Source organism: Megalops cyprinoides, chromosome 17 (assembly GCF_013368585.1).
Source record: "Megalops cyprinoides isolate fMegCyp1 chromosome 17, fMegCyp1.pri, whole genome shotgun sequence".
Classification (NCBI taxonomy): domain Eukaryota; kingdom Metazoa; phylum Chordata; class Actinopteri; order Elopiformes; family Megalopidae; genus Megalops; species Megalops cyprinoides.
Genome location: NC_050599.1, coordinates 27,525,869 through 27,553,520, shown reverse-complemented (window position 1 = coordinate 27,553,520; position 27,652 = coordinate 27,525,869). Strand labels below are relative to the sequence as shown.

At 43.3% G+C, this 27,652-nt stretch overlaps 1 protein-coding gene across 2 annotated transcripts in view; it reads left to right on the top strand.

The window, feature by feature from the left end:
* The window catches only part of LOC118792259 (MAM domain-containing glycosylphosphatidylinositol anchor protein 2-like), a 140,925-nt gene that overhangs the window by 97,400 nt on the left and 15,873 nt on the right, over positions 1-27,652 (top strand). For both annotated transcript variants that reach the window (XM_036550065.1, XM_036550064.1), the window contains exons 10-13: positions 7,152-7,300; positions 22,057-22,234; positions 25,598-25,618; positions 26,875-27,030. In XM_036550065.1, coding sequence (XP_036405958.1) covers positions 7,152-7,300; positions 22,057-22,234; positions 25,598-25,618; positions 26,875-27,030 — 504 coding nt within the window. The remainder of the gene's footprint in view (positions 1-7,151; positions 7,301-22,056; positions 22,235-25,597; positions 25,619-26,874; positions 27,031-27,652) is intronic.

The window sequence follows — 27,652 nt, the reverse complement described above, 5'->3', positions numbered from 1 at the left end:
ACACATGAAGAAAAGATATAAAATGTGACTAAAATGGTTTTGAATGACGAGAGAGAAGGCAGAGCGTTAAAATTAGATGCCATGGATCCAAAAGGGAGACGACTGCCAAACGGTTTAAACTCGTTTAATCGCGGGGAACAATTAAAAGACGTTGAGGACTACAATCAGATAAATGTTCAACATGCCTGCTCTGTTTGCTTCTTGTTGGGTCTCCACAGTGATACCTGTTGGAGGAACTCAGGTAAATGCAATATTTAAGAAAAGCCTTGTGTGCGTGGAGCTTGCGTTGTATGAAAAATGAATTTCACAGCCAGAATGTAGCGATGTACAAAAACAATGCGTTTCAAAGGCCAGTTTGAGCGAGCTGAGACCTCTGTGAGATGCTTGTTTGTGTGTGTGTGTGTGTGTTTTCAGGTTATGAAACAGTCCTGCTTTTACTTCGTGGAGAGACTGGAATCATTCAGAAAATTTATATTGTGCGAAGCAGCCTTGCATATATTCCCATATAGCATATAATTTGATGTAAAGCGTGGTGGTTCATTGTCTTGCGCTGCACTGTGCGTAGGCTATGTACTTTTTATGGTTTGCTTTATGCTTGCTTCTTATATCTCAGTGCTGTTAATCCTTATTGTTTGCATATTTAGTACATGTGTATTCAGGGGCATGTCATGAGAGCTTATCAAAAAATATACACTCTATGCACAGTGCAAGGAAGCAAGTTAGAGGATCAGGGAGCACACAACAAAAAGTAATAGTTCAGTGCGTGTGTATTAGGGATGTGTATTTGGAATAATATGATAATTAAACATTTTAATGAAGTAGTCACGCATTGATTAAGTTTAACTCGTGAAAATGTAGTAGTTTCTATATACTGCAGAAAACGCTCAGCCATTATTGTACTGACATTATTTTGACTACTGTTACTGTGCTGTTTTTCAGATATGCAATATAAGATGTGATTGATTCCTCAGATCTTAGTTTAACATATACTCGTGCAGGCCTAGAAGCATCTCCTTCCCGTTTCTTCCCTTCCTTTTAAACCCCTTTCACCAACGGTGATCTTTATCTGCTTTTCTTAAAAGTTTTGCATATGCGCGCGCTGAGCTCGACTTAACAGGCTCGGCTCGAGTTAGCGTGCCACATTAATCGTGAACAGGTGTCATGACACTGAACTCGTCGGCGAAAGGGAGCCGAGCTCGCTGAAGCCTGATAACTTGCGCTGATCCTGACTCATTTAAATGACCTTTGAAAACAACTCTCTGCCCTGACTCACGCTCTTTCAGGCAGGAAGAATGAATAATATCCAGGATTATCTGCTACTTCACGCAGCATTCTCAGGCTCTCCCTCGCAAACATCGATGAGAAGAAATAAAACTCTGCATTTTCTGGTTTAACGGGCGTGCAAACGCCGATCCAAGTGATTGATTAGCCATCTCACGGGCTAATAATTAGGTCACGCCCCTCAGTGCCCGCATCTGCCAGAAGCCCGTTAGCCGCCGTGCCAAATGAAGAACCGGTATAGAGCCAAGGAAAAGACAGAGAGTAAGATGGACAGAAAGAGACTTGGATGCAGTAGGGGAGTCTGGGAGAGCTCCGCTCCAGGTATGACACCCAGTGCTAATAAGCAATGCATTCATCAGGATGGGGTGCCCGGCTCCCGGTCAGGGACACATCACTGCCTTTGGGTTTGAAGATGGCATTCGCCCATCTCGTATTAAACATGTCTCCCCTTTCTCTAGAGCAAATAATTATTTTATGATAATTTGCTTTGGCCTGAGGGCTTGGGCCCCAGATAAACACACAAGATGAAGGGATGGACCCAGAGCAATGGTACTGGCACAGCTTGCGTGAGATGCAAGGTTCTGTGGGAATGAGGGGACATGGGATGTGAAAACATCACTTGGGGGTACAGAGTTGAGAACTGGAGCCTCAACTGCTCCTGGGACTCTGTTGGGGTGGGGTGAGTCCAGCTGGTAGAATAGCCCCGGTAGAGAGGAGGAGTCTCCGGTAGAGGAGTCCCACCATAAGCATGAGTAGGAGTCTCTCCTCAGTAAAGTACACTTCTCGGTTCACACATCTACCCCTTTAGAAGTGGGCAGAGGGTGGCCGAACACATTTATCCCTTTCTTCCATTGTGCTATGTTTTCTGTAACTTTCTTTACAATAGGAATGTAGTGCATGTCACACGCAGGCCTATTATTTTCCTGTTTAGGATTATTAACCTTTTAGATAATGCACAGAAGATTAACTACTTATTCATTGTCTGCTTCACACAAGCATTTCCTTGTTAATGGGTAGATTAGTATAAAGCTACAAGCCAGTGTCTCTTCTGTGAACTGACAGATTTTCAGAGCCCAGTGCACCATTACCTCTTGTGTTCTAACATCACTATTTGCTATCCCATCACCCGTTTTTGTTATTCAGGGGGACAGGCACTCTGTGTGATGTCCTCTACTCCAAATATCCCTCTCTTTCTTCCCCCCCGCTGGTTTCGCTTCTTTGAACCGCTGGCGCCAGAGCGGGCTCCGTGTTAATTAATCCCGTCTCTGAGGGGCCCCCGCTCAGTACAAGACAGGGCATGGGGAGATAAGCCACATCCCTGCACGCGAGCTGAGCCGGTGACAGGACAAGACAGCCGTGACGCAGAACACAGCCATGTCCCCATGGCAGTCTTCGCCACCACTACTGCGTCAGACGCATGTGTCAAATATACACGTATACACACTGTGTGGTGATTAATCATATCGACGTGTGTCATAAATGTTTAATCAGCTCTGCATAGGAAGGGGAACAAATGTTAATGCTGTTTTTTTTTAATGTGGTCGGGTGAGTAAGATTTGTGGTTGTGTTATAAATTATATATGTCTATTTCTTTAGCAATGAGAGGCAAAGCATGTGAAAAAAGAATCTAATAATGAATAATTGGACACTTGACTGCAGCTTATTTTGAGTTTGTTGGCAGTGTAGTGTAGTGGTAAGAAGCAGGGCTTGTAACTGAAAGGTTGCTGGTTTGATTCCTCACTGGGGCACTGCTGCTGTACCCTTCGGCAAGGTACCCAGAATTGCCTCAGTAAATATCCAGCTGTATAAATGGGTAACATGTAAAACTTAAGTCACTCTGGATAAGAGCATCTGCTGAATGACAATAATGTAAGGTAATGAGGGGGTACAGAGAGCTGAGTGGCCTGGTTACCCCAAAGGGGCGGAGTTATGAGATGTTTTATGAAATGCGTTCTGATTTCTTCAACAAACACAGTGATGAGAACGCCACCGCAACATTGTTGTTTCACAGCAGGTTCAACGGGCAGTCTCAGCATGCTTTTACAGTGGAGCTCTTTGTCATTATTTATGTCCTTCATGGTGTGGTTTCCTCTGAAACAGAAAATGTGGTTGCTGGTGTTGCCCATGAGTGCATTCTTGGATGTAAATTTTAATATTTCTGACTCACTTTTCATCATTACATTATTGTTATTTAGCACACACTCTTAGCCAGAGTGACACAGATACAGTGGGGTACAATTTTATCTATGTATAAAGCTGGATATTTACTGAGGCCATTGTGGCAAGTACCGTGCCAAAGGGTACAACAGCAGTGCCCTAGCAGAGAATCGAACCAGCAACCTGTAGGCTACTATTAAATAATAAATAAAATAAAGTTAGCTACATTCAGTGAAATCAGCCTTATTCTCATAACCCATGCGGTCATCGGCAGCTTTTATGGCCCACAGAAGTGGAACAGATCAGCCAGGATTTCCTCATCTCGATGCTCTCTGGCACCCTGCGATTTGTTAGGCACCTGCGGGTCACCGGGACCGTTGCGCCTGTCCTCTGCTGAGTGCCCCTCTGCCAAAGCTGCGCAATGTGACTTGCAGTGCTGCCTGCGAGTGTATGGAGGGGTCTCATTTGTTTCGCCTCAGCTCTCCTGTGAAAGTGCAGAGGTTATTGCAGTGAGATGAGCCCAGTGCACAATTAGCAATTTCAAAAAGAAAGGGGAGAAAGGATCAAAATTAAATACGTTAGTAGCAGCCGTATGTTCCAACACTGACTAAAGACACACCTCTTCAGACTGTATCTCAGTTCCACCTCAGTCTCCACCCCCTAACACCTTTTACTTGTATTACTTATATTGCTTGCTGTTTATTGTATGTGCAGTATCGCAATGTGTTTTGGATTCTGTGATCTAGCGACTGTGATGTATGGTAGTGGGTCTCCTTGGCCTCCCTTTGTTTCTAGGCTGTCTAGGGTAACAGGTTGCACAAGTTAACTTGGGGTGGGACTTGAATAGTGTTCACAGTCACTGGTCTGGGAGTGTTGTTAGCCTGGTCTGACACTGTTGCTCATTCAGCTGGAATGGATACACTTCTGTTCTTCTGTGCTGGAAATTGTTCTGAATAAGAGCATCTGCTAAATTAACGTAATGTAATGTAAGGTCTCAGAAGTCAGGAGACAAGAAAACATGTTCCCTAAAATGAGGGATGTCCAGTTCAGAAGTGATGCTTTCCTAAAAGGCAATACACAGATTCTATCCAGACAATCTGTTTTTCTTTCCAATCCCCACTGTTTACCACTTCAGTGAAATGTGCCATAAACTCATCAAAGCTTAAAGAGTGAACAGTTGAATTCATGGGGAAATACCAAGTCATACCTGGTGTATACAGTATTATTAAAGGAATAAAGTTGTTTATGTGTAGCTGTTTATTTCTTATTTCCTTCAATGTTTTGTAGAAGGTTCTAAAGTTCTGAAGAGTAAGCACTTCGGTATTCGCTGTAGTCATTGCCAAAAGGGGAAGCTGCAGCACCACAGGGAAACGTTCAAATGTGTCATGCTAAATTTTAAGGTTTAACAATAGTCACTTTTTGGTGACACAGGGAGCTCCACTCAAGCTGTCGTGAAATTTTTTCTCTTTCTCAGCGTCACCCGTTCTCTTGGCATGTCGCAGGATCCAAATGAAAAGGCGGCGCGTTCAAGCGTGGCCGGGCTTGAGACACGCAACCCCCCCCCCCCCCCCAACACACACACACACCCTGCCCAACAGTCCCTGAAAGCCCTGTTGGCCGTTTGCTGTTGTGGGGTTTCGGAAGAGTGTGTGGCCTGGTTGGGCAGTTCTTGAGTCTCCTGACAGAGATTAGAAGTGGCAGGCCTTGTCTGGAGGGAGGGTTCTTAAGCTCCTGTCATCTCTCAAACCGCAGGCGAGGCCAACGCACCCCAGCCCTTACCTCAGACACTTCTGTGTTCTCTGTTCTTGCTCTTGACATGCAGACCTGTGTTCATTTGTGTGTGTGTGTGTGTGTGTGTGTGTGTGTGTGTATATATATATATATATATATATATATAAGTTCTTTTTCCTCCCCCCTTATTAAACAGAAGATATAACCCAGCAATACAGATACAACCCCTCTTTTCTTCCCTTTCCCTATTTGTAATTTTCACTTAAGTAAGCTAAGTGGGGAATGTGGGAATGTTAAAATGTAGCGTGAAAGGACATTTTTTGTGAAAAGATCTTGCAGCCATCTGTCTGCCATGTGTCAGATCAGCCTCACCCTGGGGAGTTGAGAAAAGGTGAATGACTCTTTCCTGGGGTGAGGGTGAGAGGCACTGTCTGCTCTCAACAGGACCTAGAAGTGTACACCAAGTATGGGAGGGGAGGGGGGGGGGGTATGTGCTTAAAATGCTGTGTCTTTTCCTTGTTGGGTTTTTTTTTCTCTGTACTTGGGGAGAATTACCACTAGTTCTATTAAAACCTCCATTTTGAAACTTGGACAAAAAGTCTTGGGCCTGCATTAATTTTCATACTCAGAAAACCCACTTTTGTTTCTACAACCCACTAATCCTGTTGCTGGAAACAGAGCAGTAAGTGGAGACCTTTAGCACAAACACTCAACTAAGGAAGGAATAGGCTATGTGCATATTGACCGTTGTCAATCAATAAAGCCAATTATGAGGCGTAGGTTTCGCTTGTGGTGTTTATAATTAATGGATGGATATGTTTAGTATGTCATTTTTTCATTCGGGGATGTTGGGTTTTAAATCATAGACTTAATGATAAATAATGCAAAGGAAAATTAAACATGCCACATAGCGTTCAATAAGGTTACATTCAGTGGCAGATGATTGACAGGCCTAACTGCGGTCGCCTTCCACGAAGAGTCTGATTGCTTTTGGCCAAGTGAGATCATTTTGTGGTGTATGTGGCTTTAAAAAGCTGAAGAGGTGTTGGGAGACATTTACAGAGGTGTTTGGGGAGATATTTGGAAAGGCGTTTGGAATGACTTTTGGAGACGTGTTTGTTGAGACATTTGTGGAGGTGTTTGGGGGAGATGTTTCTAGAAGTGTTTGAGGAGACACCTGGAGAGGTGTCTGGGTCTGCTGTCCACTCTTTTAGCTCTGTAGTTCCTCTCAGCAACAGAAGTCCTGATGTTTCTGCTATGTTAACCTTTATGAATTGTAATTAAGTTTTGGACGGGACACTACTTCTAATGGAACATTTTACCCTTTTTGTTACACTGCAATATGGCTGACCTGAATCTGTGATTACCTGATTGTAAGCATGGCCCATGTGTGCCAAGGGTGTGCAGGGACTGAGGTACAGCAGTGTAGTACAGGGATGGGACAGGAGGCAGTGTGTCACGGGATTGAATCCAGGAAGGACAGTGAGGCAGTGCATTAACTTATAACATGCTCTGCAAATACACCATGCAGATACTTAGGAGCCCACTTAGGATGGTTCAGTGAGAAAAATTGAAACTTGGTAGATCATATCAAGCATTTATTAATCGTCCATGTTAAAGCCATGGAGTCTCATATGTAGGTGATACCTGATACTATGCATGCGTTTTTTTCCAGATGCTTGATGTTTTATACATGTTTAAGATGCATTACAGTAGGTAAAAACTACAAGTGTCTTCTTGTTCCTGATGACTGAACTAAGGCGGGGGGGGGGGGGGGGGGGGGGGGGGAGTGAGAGACAGGAAGGAAAAGAGGTAGAGACACAGAGGAAAAAGAGAGATACAGAGAGAGAGAGATGTAGATTATGAGCTTGACAAAGACAGAGGGGGAGAGAGAGAAAGATGGTTAGATTTTGGGAAAGGGAGAGAGAAAGAGGATCACAAACAGGCTGTAATAAAGACTGTGTTTCTCGTCTGTGTTCCAGGGAAGGCCTACACTCCTGAGTTCTACTACGACACATACAGCCCCCTCTGGCAGAACCGGCCCCGTTTCTATGGCTACAAGCTGCAGTGGACCCAGATGAACCCAGGCGCGGTGGATCGCATCGTGGCCTACCGCCTGGGCATCCGGCAGGTGAGGGATATCGGCCCCACCCTGCACCCTGCCCTCTTTTCAAAATGACATTTTCACACTTACAACCTCTCCTGACATCTCTGCGTACGTTGACCGAAGCTCACAATCTGCTGTTCTAGATGGGACCTTCCATTTATTGTCACTGTGTCTGACCTCTATTTTTTTCACTGAAACATGTTCGCCACTCTCCTATTGCAATGACATCTGTAATATTTCTGTAGGTTTTTGTCATAATGGTGATATAAATATGCCATTCATGTCGTTGTGTGGTAAAACAAACCTTGAGCTCATAACCACAAAGCTCAGCTCGCGCTGTAACCTGGACGGGGAGCAAGAGGGAGAGAGAGAGAAAACACACACAAATATGTCCTAGGACGTAACAAACTAGACAAAAGACCCAGGTCCTCAGCTCAGGGAACCAGTCATTCTCCTGTCCTGACAACAAGGGGAGCGACATCAATGTATGACCCACTCTGGCTCCTCTGGGCTCTGTTTAAACTTGACATATCTTTCATTTCTGTATTTTCATATTATATATTAGACAGTTTCCCAGTACTGCGTCTCCCTGCAGCATTCTAGCTGCTGTGCTGTGGGCTTTATGTTTCCCGAGTGCACACAGTGATGCTATTTTTGCTTATGACAGGTAGCTCATCTTTGTTTGTCCTGAATTGAATTCAGGGGACTAGTACTGGCAGAATGTCTCCTTATGAATCCAGGGACGACCACACAAGCACAGCCTTGCGCAGTTCGATGATACACAATACACAGCTCATTCTGTTCCTGATTTTATCATTAGCTTTGTTTTATATATGAGAATAGTATAAAAATAAATTCATGAAGGTACCGTGCCTATAGAATAATTACTTTATTTGTCGTACAGCCTGAAATCAAAACCCAATCCAAAAAAAAAACCTTTTCCAACTTTATTTACAAATTTTGCCGTACAACATCAAACGAATGAAAGAAAAAGGCGACAGTTCTGAAAATTAATAAAAAAACTGGACACTAGAATAACAGGGTTGGAAAAGTCATCAGTCCCCTGATTTAATACTTTGTAGAGCCACCTTTTACTGTAATTACAGCCATCAATCTTTTTGGATATGTCTGTACTAGCTTTGCAAACCTAGATTGGGGAATATTTGCCCATTCTTCCTTGCAGAATTGTTCGAGTTCAGTCCACTTCCGTGGTGAACAGCAATGGACTGCTCTCTTCAAGTCCATCCACAGATTTTCTATCGGATTTAAGTCAGGGCTCTGACTTGGCCACTGAAGGACATTCACCTTCCTGTCCTTAAGCCACTGCATTGTTCTTTTGGCGGTATGTTTAGGATCGTTGTCGTGTTGGAGGGTGAATTACCTGCCTATCTTCAGCTGTCTAGCAGAGGGACGCAGGTTTTCCTTAAGAATTTGGGTGTACTTGGCAGCATCCATTTTCCCTTCAATCCTGACCAATCGCCAAGTCCCCGCTGAAAAGAAACACCCCTACAACATAATGTTGCCAGCACCATGCTTCACAGTAGGTATGGTGTGTTTTGGGTGGTGTGTTTGATTTTCGCCAAACATAGCGCTTGGAATTCTGTCCAAAAAGGTCAATTTTGGTCTCATCTGACCATAGCACCTTTTGCCACATGGCATCAGAATCTTCCAGCTGTGTTTTTGCATAGCGCAAACGAGACTGAGTGTGGCACTTTTTCTTTCTTGCCACCCTGCCATACAGGCCAGCTTTGTGTAAAGCTTGAGATTGTTGACACATGCACAGAGCGACCAGTCCCAGCCATAAAGTCTTGTAAGTCCTTCAAAGTTGCCTTTGGCCTCTTGATAGCTTCTCTGATCAATGTCCTCCTGGCTCGGTCATCCAGTTTGGATGAACGGCCTGATCTAGGCAACGTGTTGCTGGTGCCATACGCTTTCCACTTCTTAATGATGCTCTGAACAGTACTCAGAGGGATAGCTAAAGCCTTCAAAATCTTTTTGTAGCCTTCTCCTAACTTGTGCCTTTCTACGACTTTATCCCAGAGGCCTTTTGAAAGTACTTTCCCAACCATGGTGAATTCATTGCAGTACCATGCACCACTAGTAGTGAAATCTTCAAGAAACAGCTGGTTTTATTCTGAAGTAATCAAAACCACTACAATTGATGTCAGTTGGGGCAATTAGCCTGGTGTTTGATCTGGAAGTTGGTTGCACCTGAGCAAGTTTATAATGGTATACTCTAAGGGGCTGATCACTTTACCAAACCAGGTATTTCACTAATTAATTTTTAATAATTCTCCAGAATGTTTAAAAATGTTATTTTCACTTTGATGAAGAGGGTTATAATGTGTACATACAAAAAAGTTAGACTTAATTTATTTTATTTTCCAGGGTGTAATGTGACAAAAGGTAAAGATTTTCACAGGGTATGATGACTTTCTATAGGCACTGTACCTCCTGTTTATCTAGATGATCTGTCTAGAAGCATGTCAGATGTTTTATTCCTAAAATGATCAATGCATTTAAGAGCGGCTTAGCAGTGCATTTTAATGCACTGTCACTTTCACACAGTGGGGGATTTTATCCCAGTGAAGTGGTGGGATTACCAAGATTGCGATGTTTACCTATGTACCTAAATGTAGTACATTATACTGTAGGTTACAAGGTCAAATCCCAGGAATGACACAGCTGTTTTACACAGAGCAGTGTGTGTTAAGGTGACTTGTTTGACATATTGTCCATGTATACACCTCAATTTATTCAAATTCTAGCTACATAGATCACATTGATATAGATATAAATATATGCATTTTTTATACATTTTTGCAATATATTCATTCTTTAGATGACCATTAATCTTTTCACACTTATCACACCCCCCTTGCATTTTAATTCCTTCACAAATCTTAGCTTTCCCTCAGCTTTTCACTGAAAAAAACTCAGAGTTCTCAATTGATTTTCCTCAACATATTGAAGTTAAATAATGTTAAAACAGGTTAACATTATACAGCATAGCATAATAGTAAGGAGCAGGAGTTACAATCAAAAGGTTGTTGGTTTGCTTCCCCACTGGAGCACTGCTACTGTACCCTTGAGCAAGAAACTTAACCCAGATTTGCCTCAGTAAATATCCAGCTCTATAAGTGGATATAGCGTAAAAATTGTAGCTAGACAGACTGTGAATGTCCTTCTCTTCCTGATATTTTGTATGATGTAGGATCCTGAGCTGAATAAGATAGTCGGCTGGTTAGTGAAATCCGACAGGAGCAATGTTCCTTCACCAGTTCACTGGAGAGGTCACATTGTTTTATTGCCTTCCTTTTAAAATTGTTTCCACCCTTCTTTGTGACCAAACTACAGCAGAAACTCGGAACGACTGTGATGATAACACTGCTATCAGGGGTCCAAAAAAGTCCACCTAACTGTAAAAAAATTCACCCACTTTTCATGCACACATACAGTACATAGCCTGAGGAACACATCCTGTATAAGGCGATATCATCCAAAGCCTTTCAGCAAAGAGAGGAGTCAGTGATGCTGTTCAAATTAACCATAATGCCCTGCACTTGGGCTTGTGTTGTTGATACTATTGGCATTCTACAGTGTGAACAGATGTTGCTCCTGTTACTTGTGTCTTCAGTGTTTCCTTGCCTTTTAGGTCCTGATTGATAATATGAGGTTCTGCTTCTGTCTGTGTTGTTATGCTAGTTGAGGATGTTCGATTTAAGACCACACCCCTTTAAGAATGTTCTTAACTGGCCAGAAAATAAGAATGCTCATAGATTCTGCTCATAGTTCATAGACATCTGGTCAGGATGTAGAATGTCTGTGTTGGTTTTTCTCCTGCCTCTCTTCTGTAGCTCAGCTATTAGTGGGCCTCTTGACTGCTCTCCAGTGTATCTTGGCTTTAGCTCTCAATGGACCCCATGGGTTCTGTGTTCCGTATTTCATCTCCTAAAAGGATTTCACTGTCTGTTATTCTTCTCTTCCTGGCATGGAAATGGCTTGGAAGGGGACGTCTAAAGGCCACAGTCTCAAAAGTGTTCCTGGTGGCATTCTTTGAGACCACTCTGAGCCACCACCAGGGTTTTCAGCATTATATGAATTTGTGGTTTTGTCCACAGACACTTACATACCTTAAACATATTATTATGATTACTTTTTTGTTTCAATGAGCTTGTTCCATGACTCATTAATTTGCATTTCAGTGCCAATGGCTAATTTTGTTCAGTGTGCAAGATTCCCTCTCAACCTGAATCTCACCCCCCCCCCCCCCCCAAAAAAAAAATCCCTCCTCCATCTCATTGGCCCCTGTCAGCCTTCAGATCCTGTAATAATGGGAGCAAAATCACTTTTTAATGACGTTGTTTTCATTTCAATCAGATTTTGTGTGTTTTCCGAAAGCGGGCTTTAAAGGTTAAGGATTTGTGAGCAGCTCAAAATCCCAAACCGAACGTGCAGACAATGCAGATGAAAATGCGCTCCTGCAGCAAAGCCTTGAAAATTGGCGATATTGTTTTCTGTTTGCAACGCCCTGCACTGCGCTCTGTGCCGGCTCGGCTCTGGAATCTGGTTAAATGCGGTAATGGGTTTAAAATGCGCTCGTCAGTGAGGAGAGAGGGGCGCACGGGTGCTTTTCCTCATTAGTTCCGGCATGCTTGCTTTTGTTTCACGTCCCGTTTAGGCCATTCCCTTCAGAGGCTCTGAGCGGGAAAAGCTTGCGGGAAGTTCGTTTCCTTCGCTTCGTGTGTCTTATTGCTCCTGTCATCATAATGGCGGCTAATCAAATCAAGGAGGATGCCTGTGAAATGATCGGATGGCGCACTGTCTGGAAGTGAAGAGGAATGGCGCTAGATTGCAGCACAAGAAGCCGTGCCCATTTTGTCATTGTACAACCCAGCATTTGGAGACTAGTGCACTGGATTCTCTGACTCCTCTGCTATAACAAAAAAAACCCCAGGAATATGTTCTTATGCCCATGATCTCATGGTCTTTGGCAGGCAGGCCCATCACCAGAACAAACCAAATGTGTGGGGGGGGGCATTTGGTTTTCATGGGGGGGCACGCATTAGGCACACAATTTGAACACTAAAGCCTAGTTACTGCTAACTTAAACACATACACGCATACACGCACGCATAACTCAGTTAATAGTAGGCTATTAGTACAGTCGAACCATTGGGGGGGGGGGGGGGTCCAGCATTAAGCATTTAGAGACAAGAAAAGACCACAGAAATGAATGGTTTATATGCTACTGTTATAGGTCCTTTTTTGAAGCCCATCGGCAACAACAAAACAACATTGTTAAAGTATGCTTTACTTACATTTGTTGCACATTTGTTACACATTTGTTGAAGGGTCTAAACTAAATGCTTACCCTGATAATACCACAGTAATGCATTTTCTGGACATGTGGGCTCACTCGCCTTTAGAAGAGCTGAAGTCGAAGAGACATGTAGTGGAATCTCCTGAGCACCTTTTCCTTCCATTCATTCAAGCACTTTCGTGTGAGGTCTCTCTCAAAGGCAAGTTGCACCATCCGGGCCTTTTGTGCATGCAGCATAGACCGATGGTGGTCTGTGAAGACGTTCCTCAAAACTGCACATAGCAGTCGAAGCACCCAGGGTTACTCCAAGTTGCATTGCAGTCACTACACTTGGCATGGCTTGTAGTGTGTTGTGGTATGTTGAGAGCAGTTTTTGTGTCCAATTCTGCCTTTCCTCTTTTCCGATTTTTGCTTGGCATCTACACACTCTGCTTAAATGATGGTTGACTTTGTTAATGCCATGATGTACTGGAGTGAGCGGGGATACACAAAGCTGGCAATGTCTGGATTCAAAGCAGCCAGTGACCGTGCAAGTTCTGTGTTGCGCTCGATGAAGCGATGGTCCATCTCTCCAAGAACCGTGTCAATGGCACTGTAGAAAAGCCTCTTCAGTTCCGTTTTGTCGGCATCCTTCTGTCCCAGTGTTTCTTCAACCACGAAGTGATCCATATTCCTGTTCATAGGGGGTTCGGTGTAGGGGTAGGGGTTCGGTGTAGGGGTAGCAATGTGAGTGTCAGTGACCCTATTCCACAGGTTGGTGAACTCGGCCTCACAGCGGAGTTTTCTCACATATTCAGTGGCACTTGCCACCAGTTCCAAGTCTGTTAACAAGTCCATGTCTTCTCCCTGCAAGAGCTTGGTTGGGGCAACCAGCAGCACCAATACCCTTTGCAAAAAGTAAGCAATGAACAGAAAGGTAGGCTCAGAAGCTTCTCGCAAGAGCCCAGTGGCCTCCATCGTCATTTCTGTCCCATAAGCCCGCTCTGTTTCAATCTCAGACAGTAAAGAGGTGATGTCCTTAAATGATCCAGTGACCACTAACACAGTTGCTAAATGGCCTGTCCATCTTTGATCAAGTAGTCGCTTCAGTTGCTCACCTTTATACTGAACGGCAACAGTAGACTTTCTGAAGAATTTGTACAGGGGTCCACAAACATCAAAAAATCGACGATTGCTTTCTCTGCTTCCAGTACGTGCACAACAACTAGATGGAGTTGGTGATTTAAGCAATGCAACTGTCAAACACCTGACTGCGGATTTTTGACGTGTCAAGTCCAGCTCTTTCTAGCTCTGCTATTATCAAATTGGTCAGTGTTTTTGCATCACCTGCATTGGCTGTAGCGATCATGAGAAGACGCTCTGTAGGTTCGTTTGATTGGGATACAAAGCGAACCACCACCAGAATGTTTTCACATTCAGTCAAATCCTTCCTCCCATCCACTTTAATAGTATACCACGATTTGCCTATTTCTTCCACAATGGCTTCAGTCACCAAATTACTTAAAATGCTAATCAGTTCATTCTGGACGTCAGGGCTGGTATAGCTTGCGTTACGGAGAATATGCTTTACTATTTCAGCGAGGTCAGGGTCTTTGTGGATTGTGTAGTTTAACAGCGAGAGAAAGAGACCACTAAACCCTTCTTCCATGTCATTAAAACTATCAAGACTTCCCCTGAAAGCTAACTGATCTCTGTGAGGAATCCCACCACATCAAAAAGAGATGAGAGATAGTACCTGTTCTTACATATCTGGTCAGCATGGATGAGTGTGGAAATTTCCTTGCCGATACGGATGCAATTCTTCTGTTCCTTCCATCTCGCCAGACATATTAAATGTTCCTTTGTTCCTTCTGCATCTGCTTTCACACTATATTCCAGCCATTCACGGCTCTGATACCATATAGACACAAAAGACCGATTCCTATTCTGAAACAGCTGGACAGGGTATTGTTGTAATATTGGTTGGTTAGGGTTAGTAAAAAAAATTAATACAACCTTTAGGCTAGCCTACTATACCCGCTACCCGTGCACTGCTGCAACCATGCTGGTTCAAAGCTCACTCACGTTCGTTCTTGCTAGATGATTGATTTATTTCCGGGCATCACTCTTGTGCATTATTTTAATATAAAATATATCCACGGTGTATTATTATTGCAAATTAACACACAAACACTGGCCAGGGTTTTAAGTATTTTTTCATTGGTAATTCATTTTTGGAGGGGGAGCTCAGCGTTTGAGTGGAGTTTGGTGGGGGGGCACACAATGCTCTTTGGGGGGCATCAGCAAGACCACTTTGTGGTCCCATGATGTCATATTGCTGTCAGGAAATAGGGTTGAACCAGTGGCCAGTCCAGTTATCTTTACTCATCGCTGGTCGGGTGCTGGTCTGAATGCTGCATTGTTTTGTCATTTCCTTTTCCTGGGACATCACAAAATGATGCCCTGTGCCCCGTATGTCATAAATCTTTGGTTCCACTTTAAATCGCTGCACTGTATTAAGTTGGCAGTTAACAGTTGGTGGGGATTGGGTGGAAATGGAGAGGCTCCACTCCACTCATTACAGAGGAAATGTTAATGGACTAATTAGGATGGGCTGAAACAACATTCTCTTTCACACACACAGATTGCGGTTGCCACACGAAGTGCAATGTTTTATACACATCTTACCAGCAGCACAAGGCAGGGAAAAGGACAAAGTGAGTAACATCGCTGTGCTGTGCAGGCTGACGTTGTGAAAGGTAAAGCTTTCGTTTTGATTCTTGGGGCTGTTGGAGGTTGTTTAGCAGCTTTTGCGACCGCTCAAAAGCTAAGCTCTTTCCACGGTCTTCCCTCGGAGTGGAGCCGACAGCGCACTTCCAGCCGGGCGCAACGCAGCTCACAGGAACCAATTGGATTATTACCTGGGTGGTCACGGTTCGGTCTTTTACACGTTTCAGAATGAGCTCTGGAGGGGAATTTTTTTCTTCTCAACACCTGAGACGACACCCACCAACTCGTGAACAGGGGAGCTACGATTATGATGTGACATGATTTGTGCCTGAGATGGAACAGCAGTGGTGTAACAAAAGCCGTTTATGAATTCATCCCCTTTTGTTTAAGTCAGAACTCCTGGCTGCCTACACTTTAGGTAATAGACCTGTGTACACGTGCGCCGATAAAGGTATTCAAAGAAAGCCTCTTTAGAAGGAAAAAATCGAGTGTGCGATGTTGGTTTGAAGGAGAGCAGCTCTGCAGTAGAGAGGTACCCTGGAGTCTGAGTAACACACATCTCATTTGACAGTAACTGCTCTCGAACACCTGCGGGCAGTGAGGCCAGTCTGTCCATTTTGCACACGATTGTGGGAAAAGGTTGTTTGTGTGGAGAGTAATACGGGATGGGTAAATCTGCTTCTGTAGGAAAAAGTCTGAAGATTAAATAATTATATTTGCTGTGTTGTTTTTTTAACCCCTTTGAAGGGTCTCTGTCGCACTCTGATCCCATTCAAGCTGCCATGCACTTTTTGCAAAATAAACCTACATTTCCTGCTTACCAACCTCCCTGACAATGGGGTGTTACCATTGGTCATGACAAATCCTTGTGTCTCAGAAACTGAGTATTAATTAGAAAAAAAAGCTGGATGTTGAGTCATGAATCACATAATGGGTGGAGCTGTCATACTTTGTGTGACTTTTAAATTTGAGCCTATCAAACTGTTTTGCTTTGAACAGCAAACGTGTTTACATCAGCCTATCCCAGTCTGCTCGACAGCAAGGAGCAGCTCCACCCATTTATTCATGCAACTAATGAAGATATACCTTTCCATCACTAAAAGTGTAGTTTTACATGTGAGCTTCACATTGGTGGGGACATATTTGACTATTATCCTACATTCTACTTTTACCCTTCCTACAGGCTGCCCTTATTCCCAATACTGCCCCACATGATCACATGATTACACACACACACATTACCATGATGATTATGTCCCAAGGAACAATATATCTCACAACTGGGTCTAACCCTTTCATTGAGTCTGGGTCTAACTAATTTTACTGCAGTATATTAAGAATCATTGTATAAAATAGCACCTAAAGCCCTGCTACATTTGGTTCCTGTCTCTGCACTGCTATTCTACTCTACTACTCTACTCTATTTGGCTATGCTAACATCACTAAAGAAAATGTCATAAATGCAGTAGCAATAAGAATCTTCATAAATTGTGGGTTACCTTGAAGTGATATAAAGCTTCCTTATGTCCTTATGTCCGCTGTCCTTTTGTTTTGATGATGCCATAGTAGTTTGGTCACCTACAAAGCCCACATGAAAAGATAACCTGTCTGACTAACATTATCAAACATTCCACAGTTATCTAGCAAGTTAACTAGTAAGTGAGTAACTGCATGGAGTTATGATGACACAGTTAGCCAGCAAGTTGTGTAGTTCATTCTGAGCTAGCTAGCAAGCAAGCAAGTTAGCAAACTGACCAAAAATATATTTTCAATCTTCAAAAAAATTACATAGGAACAATACTAGCAAACAGTGTAACAGCACAGAATTGGTTGCTGCTGCTGACTGTAAAAATACTTTCTTCAGAAGCATTCCTATCAATGAATCAAAGACAGTGGGCACATCATTATAAATATCAAGCAATGAGTGGTGGGACTGTCAAAGTTAACCCTGTGTGGTGTGGATATTAGACAACTTAAAATGATTTGGAGTCAATTTAACAGTTACACATTATTGGTAGTGTCCTGTATCCCTTGACCCTACCAAAACCTGCATCTGTGGGTGAGGTTCTATTTAGTTGCATGTACAAAACATTTAGAAATAATCCTTGCAAAGGCCATGACTTGATGTGTACATGATACATCCACATGAAAACTTAACCTCTGGTATATCAGATACTGAGGTTTTTAAAGCTTACTTAAAGCCATATATAGCACACCTTCTGATATTGAACATTAAACAGCTGCAGCCACTGAAAGCCCGACTCCAGTGGGACAGTCCCATTTTACCATATATGGCTGCTTGCCAATAACTGGAGCAGTAGAGTGGTGCAGTGGGAAGAAGCAGTACCCAAAGGTTGCCAGATCACTTCCCAGTAGGGCACTGCTGTTGTACCCATGGGCAAAGTGTGCATCCCAAATTCCCTCAGTAAATATCCAGCATATAAATGCTTTGCAAATGGTGTTATCCAGAGCAATTTACATTGCTATTTATTTACAGCAAACAGCAAACAGTGTAACAAATTTATTTACAGCAAACAGTGTAACAAATGACTAATAACTAATGTCTGGCATAACACATTTGTGTTCTAGGTTGATTTCAGGACGTCAGGGCTCTGTAAATATACAATATATGTGTATGCACATATACACATACAGTATATAATGTCTGTAATTGTGTGTATATATATATATATATATATATATATATATATATATATATATAATTGTATGTGTATAAGGGATATAAGGGTATGTTCTGATGCTGATGCCAAATCAGATTGGGTTCTTCCAGTCAGAATTAGTTACCTGTAGTTTTAAGTTTAAGATTAGTATTATAGTTCAGACCAAGGTTAGGGTTTAATAACCCATTTAGGGACATGAAAAGGACATAACTTGTACAGGAGAGCGGTGGAGCAGATAGCTTACAATGGGGTCATGATTCTTCCAGCCAACATTCTGAATGAGATCTGATGAAAATTCAGGACAATGAAGCAGATTTATGTTACATATGTGGCTGAGATGGAAAATTCAGAAGAATTCACCTTCAGAAGAACATCTGCACCAACTGACAAACTGATTTCAGATTTTTGGAAATCTTGTTTTAGCTGCCTGCAAATATCTGTGAACTTAATGCAGTAGTGTATTTATGCAGGGCTCCAAAACCGTGCAATACTAACCCTGTAATGTACATAACAGGATGAGCCTAAGCCATCCAATGAAAATGTTTCATTTTCACAGGAGTCAGCCTTAAAAACAATGTTCTCCCGTGGTTAACTACTAGAAGGAGATTCTCTCTAACGGAGTCACATTTGTGGCTTTCTGAAAGATGTGTGTAACCCTCCAGGTTTGGAGGAGAGGTGTGCCTCTGAAGTGTCTCCTCTATCTCTCTCTCTCTCGCAGTGGGCCCCTGTTTTAATTAACAGCATCTGCTGAAAGAATCCTATTCATGTTTACAAGGGTTTCATTCACAACCAGGCTCAGCGGGATGAATGGACTTCACTCCTCATTCAAGCCGTCTTTTCCACAACACCGCAGCTTAATTGGGGACTGGGAGGAAAGAAAATTCTTCTGCCAGATAGGTGATCCACCTATCCTTAGTTGCTCTGCCCTTGCTCAGGGGGTTAAATTTTCCCTTTCTATGAAAGAAAAAAAATTACCAGTCCTTCCATGATTCAAACAATGAACAAAACATCCGTCCACAGTAACGGCCAACCAGCTGGTCTCCAGGTCATATCAATGCGTCATGCGGCGGTCTTGTTTTGGCAACATACGAAGGAGCCGCTCCTTGGTTCTGCGGCTCCAGCTAACCGCCAGTCTTGCCACCCTCTACATTCTCCGTGCCGCCCCTGTCTTTTTATTTACTCTAATTAGGTTGTTTTCCCCCCGTTTGGCTCTTGCAGAGGCGAGAGGAGAGGGCTTTAATGCACCCTTCTCGAGTGGGTAGAGCCGCGCATCCGTAATGAGGCCTTGGTTTCACTGCCTCTGTCTTTATTTACACATGGAGAGCAGAATTCTAATGAGGTAAAATTCTAACCTCCTGCTACAGGCCGCGACAGCATGCACCCGAACGGTTTTTAGGGGGGGCCTCAGCATCTCCACAAATCAATGTTGAAAGGGCAGAGGTAAGTCCCTTAGGGGGATGGTGGGGGTCAGTGTGGATCCTCAGCTTGTTATGACAGAATGTCAAATCCTGAAGATGGCGAAAAATGCAAGCAGCTCATCTGAATGCTGAATGGCTGCCGCAGTAACAAGCGTTTGACATCGTGCCCCTCTGCTCCTCGCACATATAAGGAACGTCCAGCAGAACCATGGCGACAGCGCTGGTCTTGAGGTCCGCAGCTCTGCAAAAGGGAAGGGCCATTTATTTGGTTATTTCCGGCTAAACACTCTGGCCGGAGTTTGCTTTTGTCTTGAAACAAATGTCATTCACATGTTAACTGTCCAGTTTTATGAAGCCTAATTTTTAATCATCTTGTTAACTTTACTGTGCAACGATCTGTGATTCAGCAGCCATAATGTACAGCATAGAGACATCTGATTGCACATGTGAAGCTCCTTACTTTACCAGTAGATTTCATTCCTACCATATGCGCTCTTACCTGTTTAACCATTTCCTGTAGCCATGTGCCTGTAAACATTTTGCAAACCCACTTTAGCACACAGTCCATGAAAGCTTCCATGGAGTTGGAAGTGAAGAATTCTCTGTGAACTTCATCACATACAAAACATTAAAAGTAAGCAAATAGAGAGAATGGAAAAGACAAAGTGATAAAATGGAGAGAGAGAAGGAGAAAAAGGTAGCAGCAGGACAAGGTGTGCAAATAGCATGCGCTGTTATGGTTTGTTTTTAAATCATTCAAATTTAACGGCTGCAATCTGACATCAACATGGTAGCATCAGGCAGCCCAAAAGGTTTAATTGCGGCTGTTAGGTTCATATGCCAAGGCCATATGGTGCCAGATAGGTGCAGCTCTCGGTGGACGTGCCAGGTAATCGCCCCAGCAAGTGACCCGGGGGTTACCATAGCAAGCAAGGCCCCCATGCTCTGAGCTCTGAGAGTGGCCCATATGCAAGCAAATGTTCGTATAATGAGGGAGGGCGTTGAGGATCAGCGAGCGAGAAAACACCTGGGCCCTGTATGCGTGTGTAGTGTGTGTGTATGCGTGTATGTGTTGGGGGCCAGGTGGGGGGGTGGCTTTTAACTAGACCAGCTGCTCTCTGTTGCTGTGCAGCAACACTACAGAGAAAAGTCTAACTAATGCCAGTTAAGGTTGATTCCATATTAATTTAGTTCATCCAGGGGTGTTGATAAAGGCCAAGCTCACTGGCCTATGTGTGTAAGGGGGGGTGTTGTGGCTCGGAGCTCAACATGATGTGGAAGAGGGAGTCTGATTATTAAAATTAATTTGAACAGGGGCGGAGCTGTGACAGTTGGGCCACTGTTGTCTGTGCAGGCACATGAGGGTGAAAGTAAAAAGCAGGTCCTCTGCCTGTGTTGGAATCCTCTCACACTGAACTCAACCAGCATGATCTGGTTGCTTCCGTCCCACTCCAGCCGGGGAGGTGATAATTAGCCTGCGGACGCCCTCTCAGCGTGGGCGTGCTGCATATTGTGGGAGCGCCGTGCCCGCTTCCCTCCTGGCTGAACTGGAGTCGCACCCTTGCTGGCAGGCAGCTGGGCCACAGAGTGGCTGGGAGAGGCTCCCGCTGATCCGGGAGCAGCAGTTCACACTTGTGAGGCTCAAACACAGCACCATGCCAGAAATGAGGCCAGCTCTCCGCTGCAGAGGGGCCAGCCTTGTTTGTGTCGAGAGCCTGCAATAAAAAATCTCTTATTTCATTTGTAAGATTCATTTTCTTTTCCCAATGAAAGATTTTTCTAAATATAACGGGTGCCATTAAAATATTTTGTCCAATAATGAAAATGCTCCCTATAAGGACCACTGCACTTTCTTACTTAGAGTTAATTAGCTTTTTCACATTTGACATTTTGGGCGGCTTGTTTTTTCCCCACTTTTTGCCACTTGTAAATTCTTTAACCCTGAATCCAGGTTTCCACCCTCCCAGTAGATTCTCCCTGATGTGTGTGGAAAGAGGCATATGGGAAAAAGCAGTGAAGCTTGTGCCTGTATGAATGGGGATCAAAAACATTTACATCATGCATTTATTCATTTGGCAGATGCTTTTATCCAAAGTAACCTACAAGTGAAGCAGAGTACAACACAAACAAAAAAAATGCAACACATGTAGGAAAAGATATTACAGTATTTTACTGTGTTCTTGTAGGAAAGCAGCTAAACAGACAAATTTTTTCTAGTTTTGTATCACTGTATGCCTGAGACAAATAAAATTCTTGTTTAGTATGCACTATTAAAATTCCCATTTTCATTCTTATTTTAGGTTTAATGTGACAATGCTGTGTTTGGAAACAGTTAAGCTCTTGTTTGGTGCCCCCCTAGCCTAGTTGATACTCCCTACCCCAGAGGGTCCCCACAGTTTGAGAACCACAGGCTCAAACTGTATGTTGTGTCATTTGTCCTCCACTCCTGCAGCAGAGGTGTACAGAGAACACACTGAACCACAAGTATTGCTGTTTATGTGGGTGAATTGTAATGGATTTCAGAGTTGAATTATTTAGTTGTTTGTCATTTTTTGTAAATGATGCCTTAGTGTTGTACTTGACAAATGCTATTTTCAATTTATGGGCATCATTCTATCCTGTTTCGTTCTGTTCTGTCCTCCTCGCCAGACGGGGCAGCAGAGGTGGTGGGAGCAGGAGATTCCTGTTGAGGGACTGATCCAGCCAGGGGAGCTGATCACCTACAACCTGACCGAACTGATCAAGCCTGAGGCCTACGAGGTGCGCCTCACCCCCATCACCCGGTTCGGGGAGGGCGACTCTACCGTCAGGATGATCAAGTACAGCAGTAAGCATGTAGCTTTCTTCAGTTCTTATTTACACTGTGCTTTGATAATGATTCAGATTTTGACTCTGATGGATTATGATTTGATTCCGAATCTGAATCTGATGCTATTACAGATTCTGATACTGACACTGATTCTAATTTAGATATTGATTCTTACATTGATACTGATTCTGAATATGAAGCTGATACTGATAATGTGACTACTGGTTCTTTTACTCATACTTAAAAAGTTACTGATTCTCTAACTGTGATACTTAAACTGCAAATACAGTTCACAGTTACAGGGAAACCAGGGCTGCCTTTTGCCATATTGTTAGTAGATGACATTGTGATCATCCAGAAACTCATTTTAGGATTCCTTGAAAAACTGAACAACTATTTGAAAAAGAAAAAGAAACTCAAAGAATCATTTAGTTGGATGTACTTAACTAAGCAAGCACTAAGGAGATTGGCTTTGAATGAGATATATATATCCTACAGAATCAGTATCATATACACATATATACATATAAGTGCTTCACAGTGTCCGTCCAAATCAACACTTTGCCTGGATTTTATTATTTCTGCATGTCTGCATCAGGTGTGATAGGAACTGAAATTCACAGTAAGCGACTCCCTGTCTCCTTACTCATTGTATCCAAATGGTCCTGACTCAGTGTGGGTCTCCTGTAGAAGGGTCTCTTCTGAGAACTGTGCTCTGTGAATGGGTCTGGAGATGCAGCAGACTCCATGCCTGCCTTTAGTATTCTCGATGCTTTGAAAGAACCCCAGGCGAGAGGTTGGCAACATCAAAAGCTCTTTGAATATTTGAATAGACGTGACCCAAACCCAATGTTATTTTTATTATTTTTTTGTAAATTCATATCCAAAGTCCCCTCCTGAACACTGCTGCAGTAGGTTTTGAATAATTCAGGCCCGCCGCAGCCTGGTAATCTCACGGCAGTCGGGGCTGGTTGGCTGGCTGAGAGCTCGTCTGTCCCTGTGCTGTGTGCTCTTGAACATGCCGAAGGGATACCATGATAATTGTTTGCGCTTCATTAACATTCAAGGGGCCCTCTTTTTAAAAATAAACTTGACCTTCAAACCAAACAGAAAGAGCAACAATTTAGGTAAAATACCTTCCCAGATCAGAGTATTGGAGCAGTTTTGAATTTGGTTGAACAAAAGCATTTATTTCCTTGTGGTTTGTGCATTAATGGGAAAGGGGTTTACCCATTTCCTTACTGTGAATAAGTGGATATTCCAAGATCTTTCTGTTGTCTCACTTAAGCCTATAGATGTATCAGTTGGCATGTGTGAGCAGACGCAGGAATCAATACCTTTATCTGCAAATCCATTCTGTTCGTTAGTTTGGGACCCTCTGGGACCCTTGGCCCTCCCACGCCCCACAGTGTGTTATGTGAGGTAACAGCCAGACTGCTGTAAAAACATTTTCAGAAATGTGTAATAGTCATATCATTATCATATACATATCCCTTCAGCCAACTGTATAGTGTTTGCAAACTTATGCAAACTGTGTGCCTGAGATGTGTATCATTATGGCAAAACACACAAAACACTCCTTCCCATTTTGTTGTTTGTAGATTCCTGCCAGACTCTGAATTAATGAAAGTTTAAAGGTTTCTCCAACGTTAACCTCCATTACAGGCTAACGGTGCGTGTGAGCGTGGAGGGTTTGGGGCCACAGAGGGTAAACAGCTAATCAGTGGGCGAAGGTGCCCCTCAGGGGCCGTGCTCTGCACCAGGTGCCTCTGGCGGGGTAGGGGGAGCTCGTTTGATTAAAGGTTTATCATTCAGATCCAGGGAAGGTTGAGCAAAAATAAAGGCGTTAATTGGCTTTTTTGTCCGCTCTCGGATCTGTTAAATGCTAAAGGTTTCCGGCCAGAAAATGTGGTGAATAAAATCCCCAGATTTAAGCTTCTGCTCCGCCATCGAGAAAATGTCAGCATCGATTTGTTTTACAAACGAGATGATGTATGCTTTTTTTCAGACTCTGGTTAAAAATGGCTCAGCTAACACTTTTTATGGAAATGTGCAGCTTTGCCAACTGTTCATATTCAAAAGGTAGCTTTAAAGTGGATGACTTGTAAATGAGCCATTTCCAGTCATGACATCTACACATGTTCCAGAATATGGTGTCACTGTCCATAGCAGTCTTGCATACACTATGACCTCTCACCTCTCCTACAGGTTTAACCCCCAGGCCCTTTTGCACTATTGGGAGGATTAAATCTAAATCATTCTCCTTGACTGTTCTGTCAATGTTGTGTCAGATTGATTAACCCCTGGTTGCCACTCCAACGCAAGGCATAATGTGTGAAAGAGTGTCAGTATGTGTACAGTAAGTATCTATGTGAGTGAATACGTGTGTGTGTCAGAGAGAGAGAGCAAGAGTGCGTGTGTTTGGGGTAGGTGTATGTCTGTATGTATGAGTGTGTATGTGAGAAAGAGAGGGTTTGTGTGTGTGTGTGTGTGTGTGTGTGTGAGAGAGAGAGAGAGAGAGAGAGAGAGAGAAGGAGGGAGAGAAATAAGATAAACAGAGAAAGATTGTGTGTGTGTGTGTGTGTGCGCGTGTGTGTGTGTGTGTGTGTGTGTGTGTGTGAGTTAGGGTGTGCGAATGGCTTTGTTTATGTGTGTGTGTCTGTGTCTGTGCGTGTGTGTGTGTGTGTGTGTGTGTGTGTGTGAGTTAGGGTGTGCAAATGGCTTTGTTTATGTGTGTGTGTGTGTGTGTGTGTGTGTGTGTGTGTGTGTCTGTGTGTGTCTGTGTGTGTCTGTGTGTGTGTGTGTGTGTGAGTGAGAGAGAGAGGGAAGAAGATGTTTACGCATGTGTGAATTTATGTGTGTGTCTTTGTGTGTATATGAGAGAGTAAGAGTGTGTGTTTGAGCATGTGTGAATATGTGTGTGTGAGCAAGAGAGCTAGAAAGAGAGAACAAGAGTGTGTAGGAATATGACTGTGTCCACTGCAACCTCTCCTCCCAGAATGCATTGCAGCACTCCTTTTAAAGGGCACTGATTGAGGTTCGTGCTAAGCACAGATAGGGTGATTTTGAATTCAATTAAGAGTCTCTGTGTGGGTTTCCCCTCCTGCAACCCATAAATCTCTCCCACTGTGATAAAGCAGAAAAAGATTCCGCTGCGGGACATTCGAGTCTGTAAACATTTTATTAGTCTCAGAGTTACAAAATGCTTCAGGGACAAACAAAATGCTCTCCATGAACTTAGGTATTGATTTTTTTAATGCAGTTATATTGAATGCAGGGCCATGAATGTGTGCTTTATACTCCATCACTTTTTACTGTTTCAAAAGGAGAAAAAAGGTTTAGCTGTATTCTAATAAATGTCCTATCCATTTTCTTTTACAGCTCCTGTCAACCCACATCTAAGTAAGTATATTTCATTGGTATGTTTTTTCTTGATGAATGTTTTACTTGGTAATTTAGATATAATAAACATTACGTTATAGTGATATCTGAAGCATGACAGCTCTGGATATATATCCAGCTCTCTGGATGATCAAAAACCACTTTCACATACTGCAGATGTGTCTTTTTTTGTTGCCATGGAGTCAGACGCGTCGCGAATGTCAACATGTGGATTGGCTGTCCTGTGTGCAGCACAGCTTCGGTGACAAGGTGTAAATGGCAACCTCACTCTTCACATAGGAGGCTGAGTCCATCCACAGCGTCTGAGATTAGAGAGGGGTTTGTGAGGTGGCGGCCAGGCATGGCGACAGCATATATGATCAGGAGATTACTGAGGCCTTAAACCAGCAGATCATGCTCTTTTAACATCCTGCTGTGAGCAAATTCAATAAATCAATGCACACATTTTGTGTATTATTCTGTTAAACCCTTATATTTGTTATACCGATTTGAGTTTGCTTCTCCATAGTCATCTGCGCTTCTGTGACAATATTAAGGATTGAAATGTCTTACTTGTGTAATGAGTCATTCTTAATGCTTTGGCTTTCAGTAGTGAAGCCCTTGTTATTTTTCTTCCCATAAATTTTCTCTCACTTACATTTTTTTCGGGTTGCTCAAGATTGCATTTTTTTTCTGTATTGCATTGTTTCACAAATATAACTGCAAGGTGTCTTATTGTGGCATCTCTCAATACCTCAGATCAAGCATAATTTGATCACATTTAATTAGCAACCCCTAATTACACCAGGTGATTATTTTTTTCCTGCCAAAGTATCACTGCTCTTCCATTTAAACTACATCCGCTGTGGCTCATGTTGTTGTAAAGTAATACAATGTACAAAGAAATATGTATAATTTCCTCTCTAAGGAGCAGTAATAAATGACTTATAAATTTGAGTTTTTGATGAGAGACCCTTGTTCTATAGCAGTCTGTCAAAACAGGCTTACAGTTCTTTTTTTCAGTGTGCTCTGAAACCACCTACATCACAGTATCCCCAATGTGCCATACATTCACAGTAATTTATACTTGGTCCACAGGGATGACTGCCCCATACTGACCTTGTTACTTAATACGTGTAAAAATGCATATTGTGGCACACTGTTTGTTTGCCACAATATGCAAATAGACATGCTGCATATTATTAATGCATGGTGTGTCACACACTGTTGATCAAATGACCTGCCACCTGCATAATAGCATGGCTCTTGGTCCACAGGGGAGTTCCACTGCAGCTTTGAGGAGGAGCCTATCTGCATGTTCACCCAGGAGAAGAGTGACGACTTCGACTGGACCCGGCACAGCGCCGCCACCAGGGACACCAAGTACACACCCAACACTGGGCCCAGCAGCGACCGCAGTGGGTCTAAGCAGGGTGAGTCCCTCCCAGCATCACGATAAAAGGCACAATCGCAGGGAAGGATCAGACCCCTCGAGGACACCCCCCCCCCTAAATCATTTCTCTCTCCTCGGCTCGGTATCTTTTGATTGCTTGGGTTTTTGTGCCGTCTCTCTCTCTCTCCCTCTCTCCCTCTCTCTCTCGCTTTCTCCCATTCCCCTATCGCTCTCTTTCACTCTACCATTTCTCTTTCTCTTCCTTTCTTCCCTTTTTCTTTCTTGTCTCTCTGTTGTCTCTTTCTCTCACCTCCCCACATTACTGTCCCTCTCCTTCTCTCGCCTCCTCTTTCTCGCCCTTCCTCCTCTCCTCTCCATTTCTCCCTTTCTCACTCTCTCTGTGGTTGAACAGATGTAGCCATTGTTGCATCCCTCCAGTCGTTCTCCTTTCAGAAAGCAGGTGATGCAGCAGAGAGAAGCTGAATACAAATCAGCTCTCAGCAGCAGAACGTTATCTCGTGCTATAGAGCTGCTTTATACAGCAATATGATGTCACACAAAGACAGCAATGAATGAGCTTCACTGAGGGGGCCGTGCAGCCCGGCGGTCGGGCCGTGAGGCATCATGGGAAAGGCTGTGGGCAGGCAGAGTGGTACAGACAC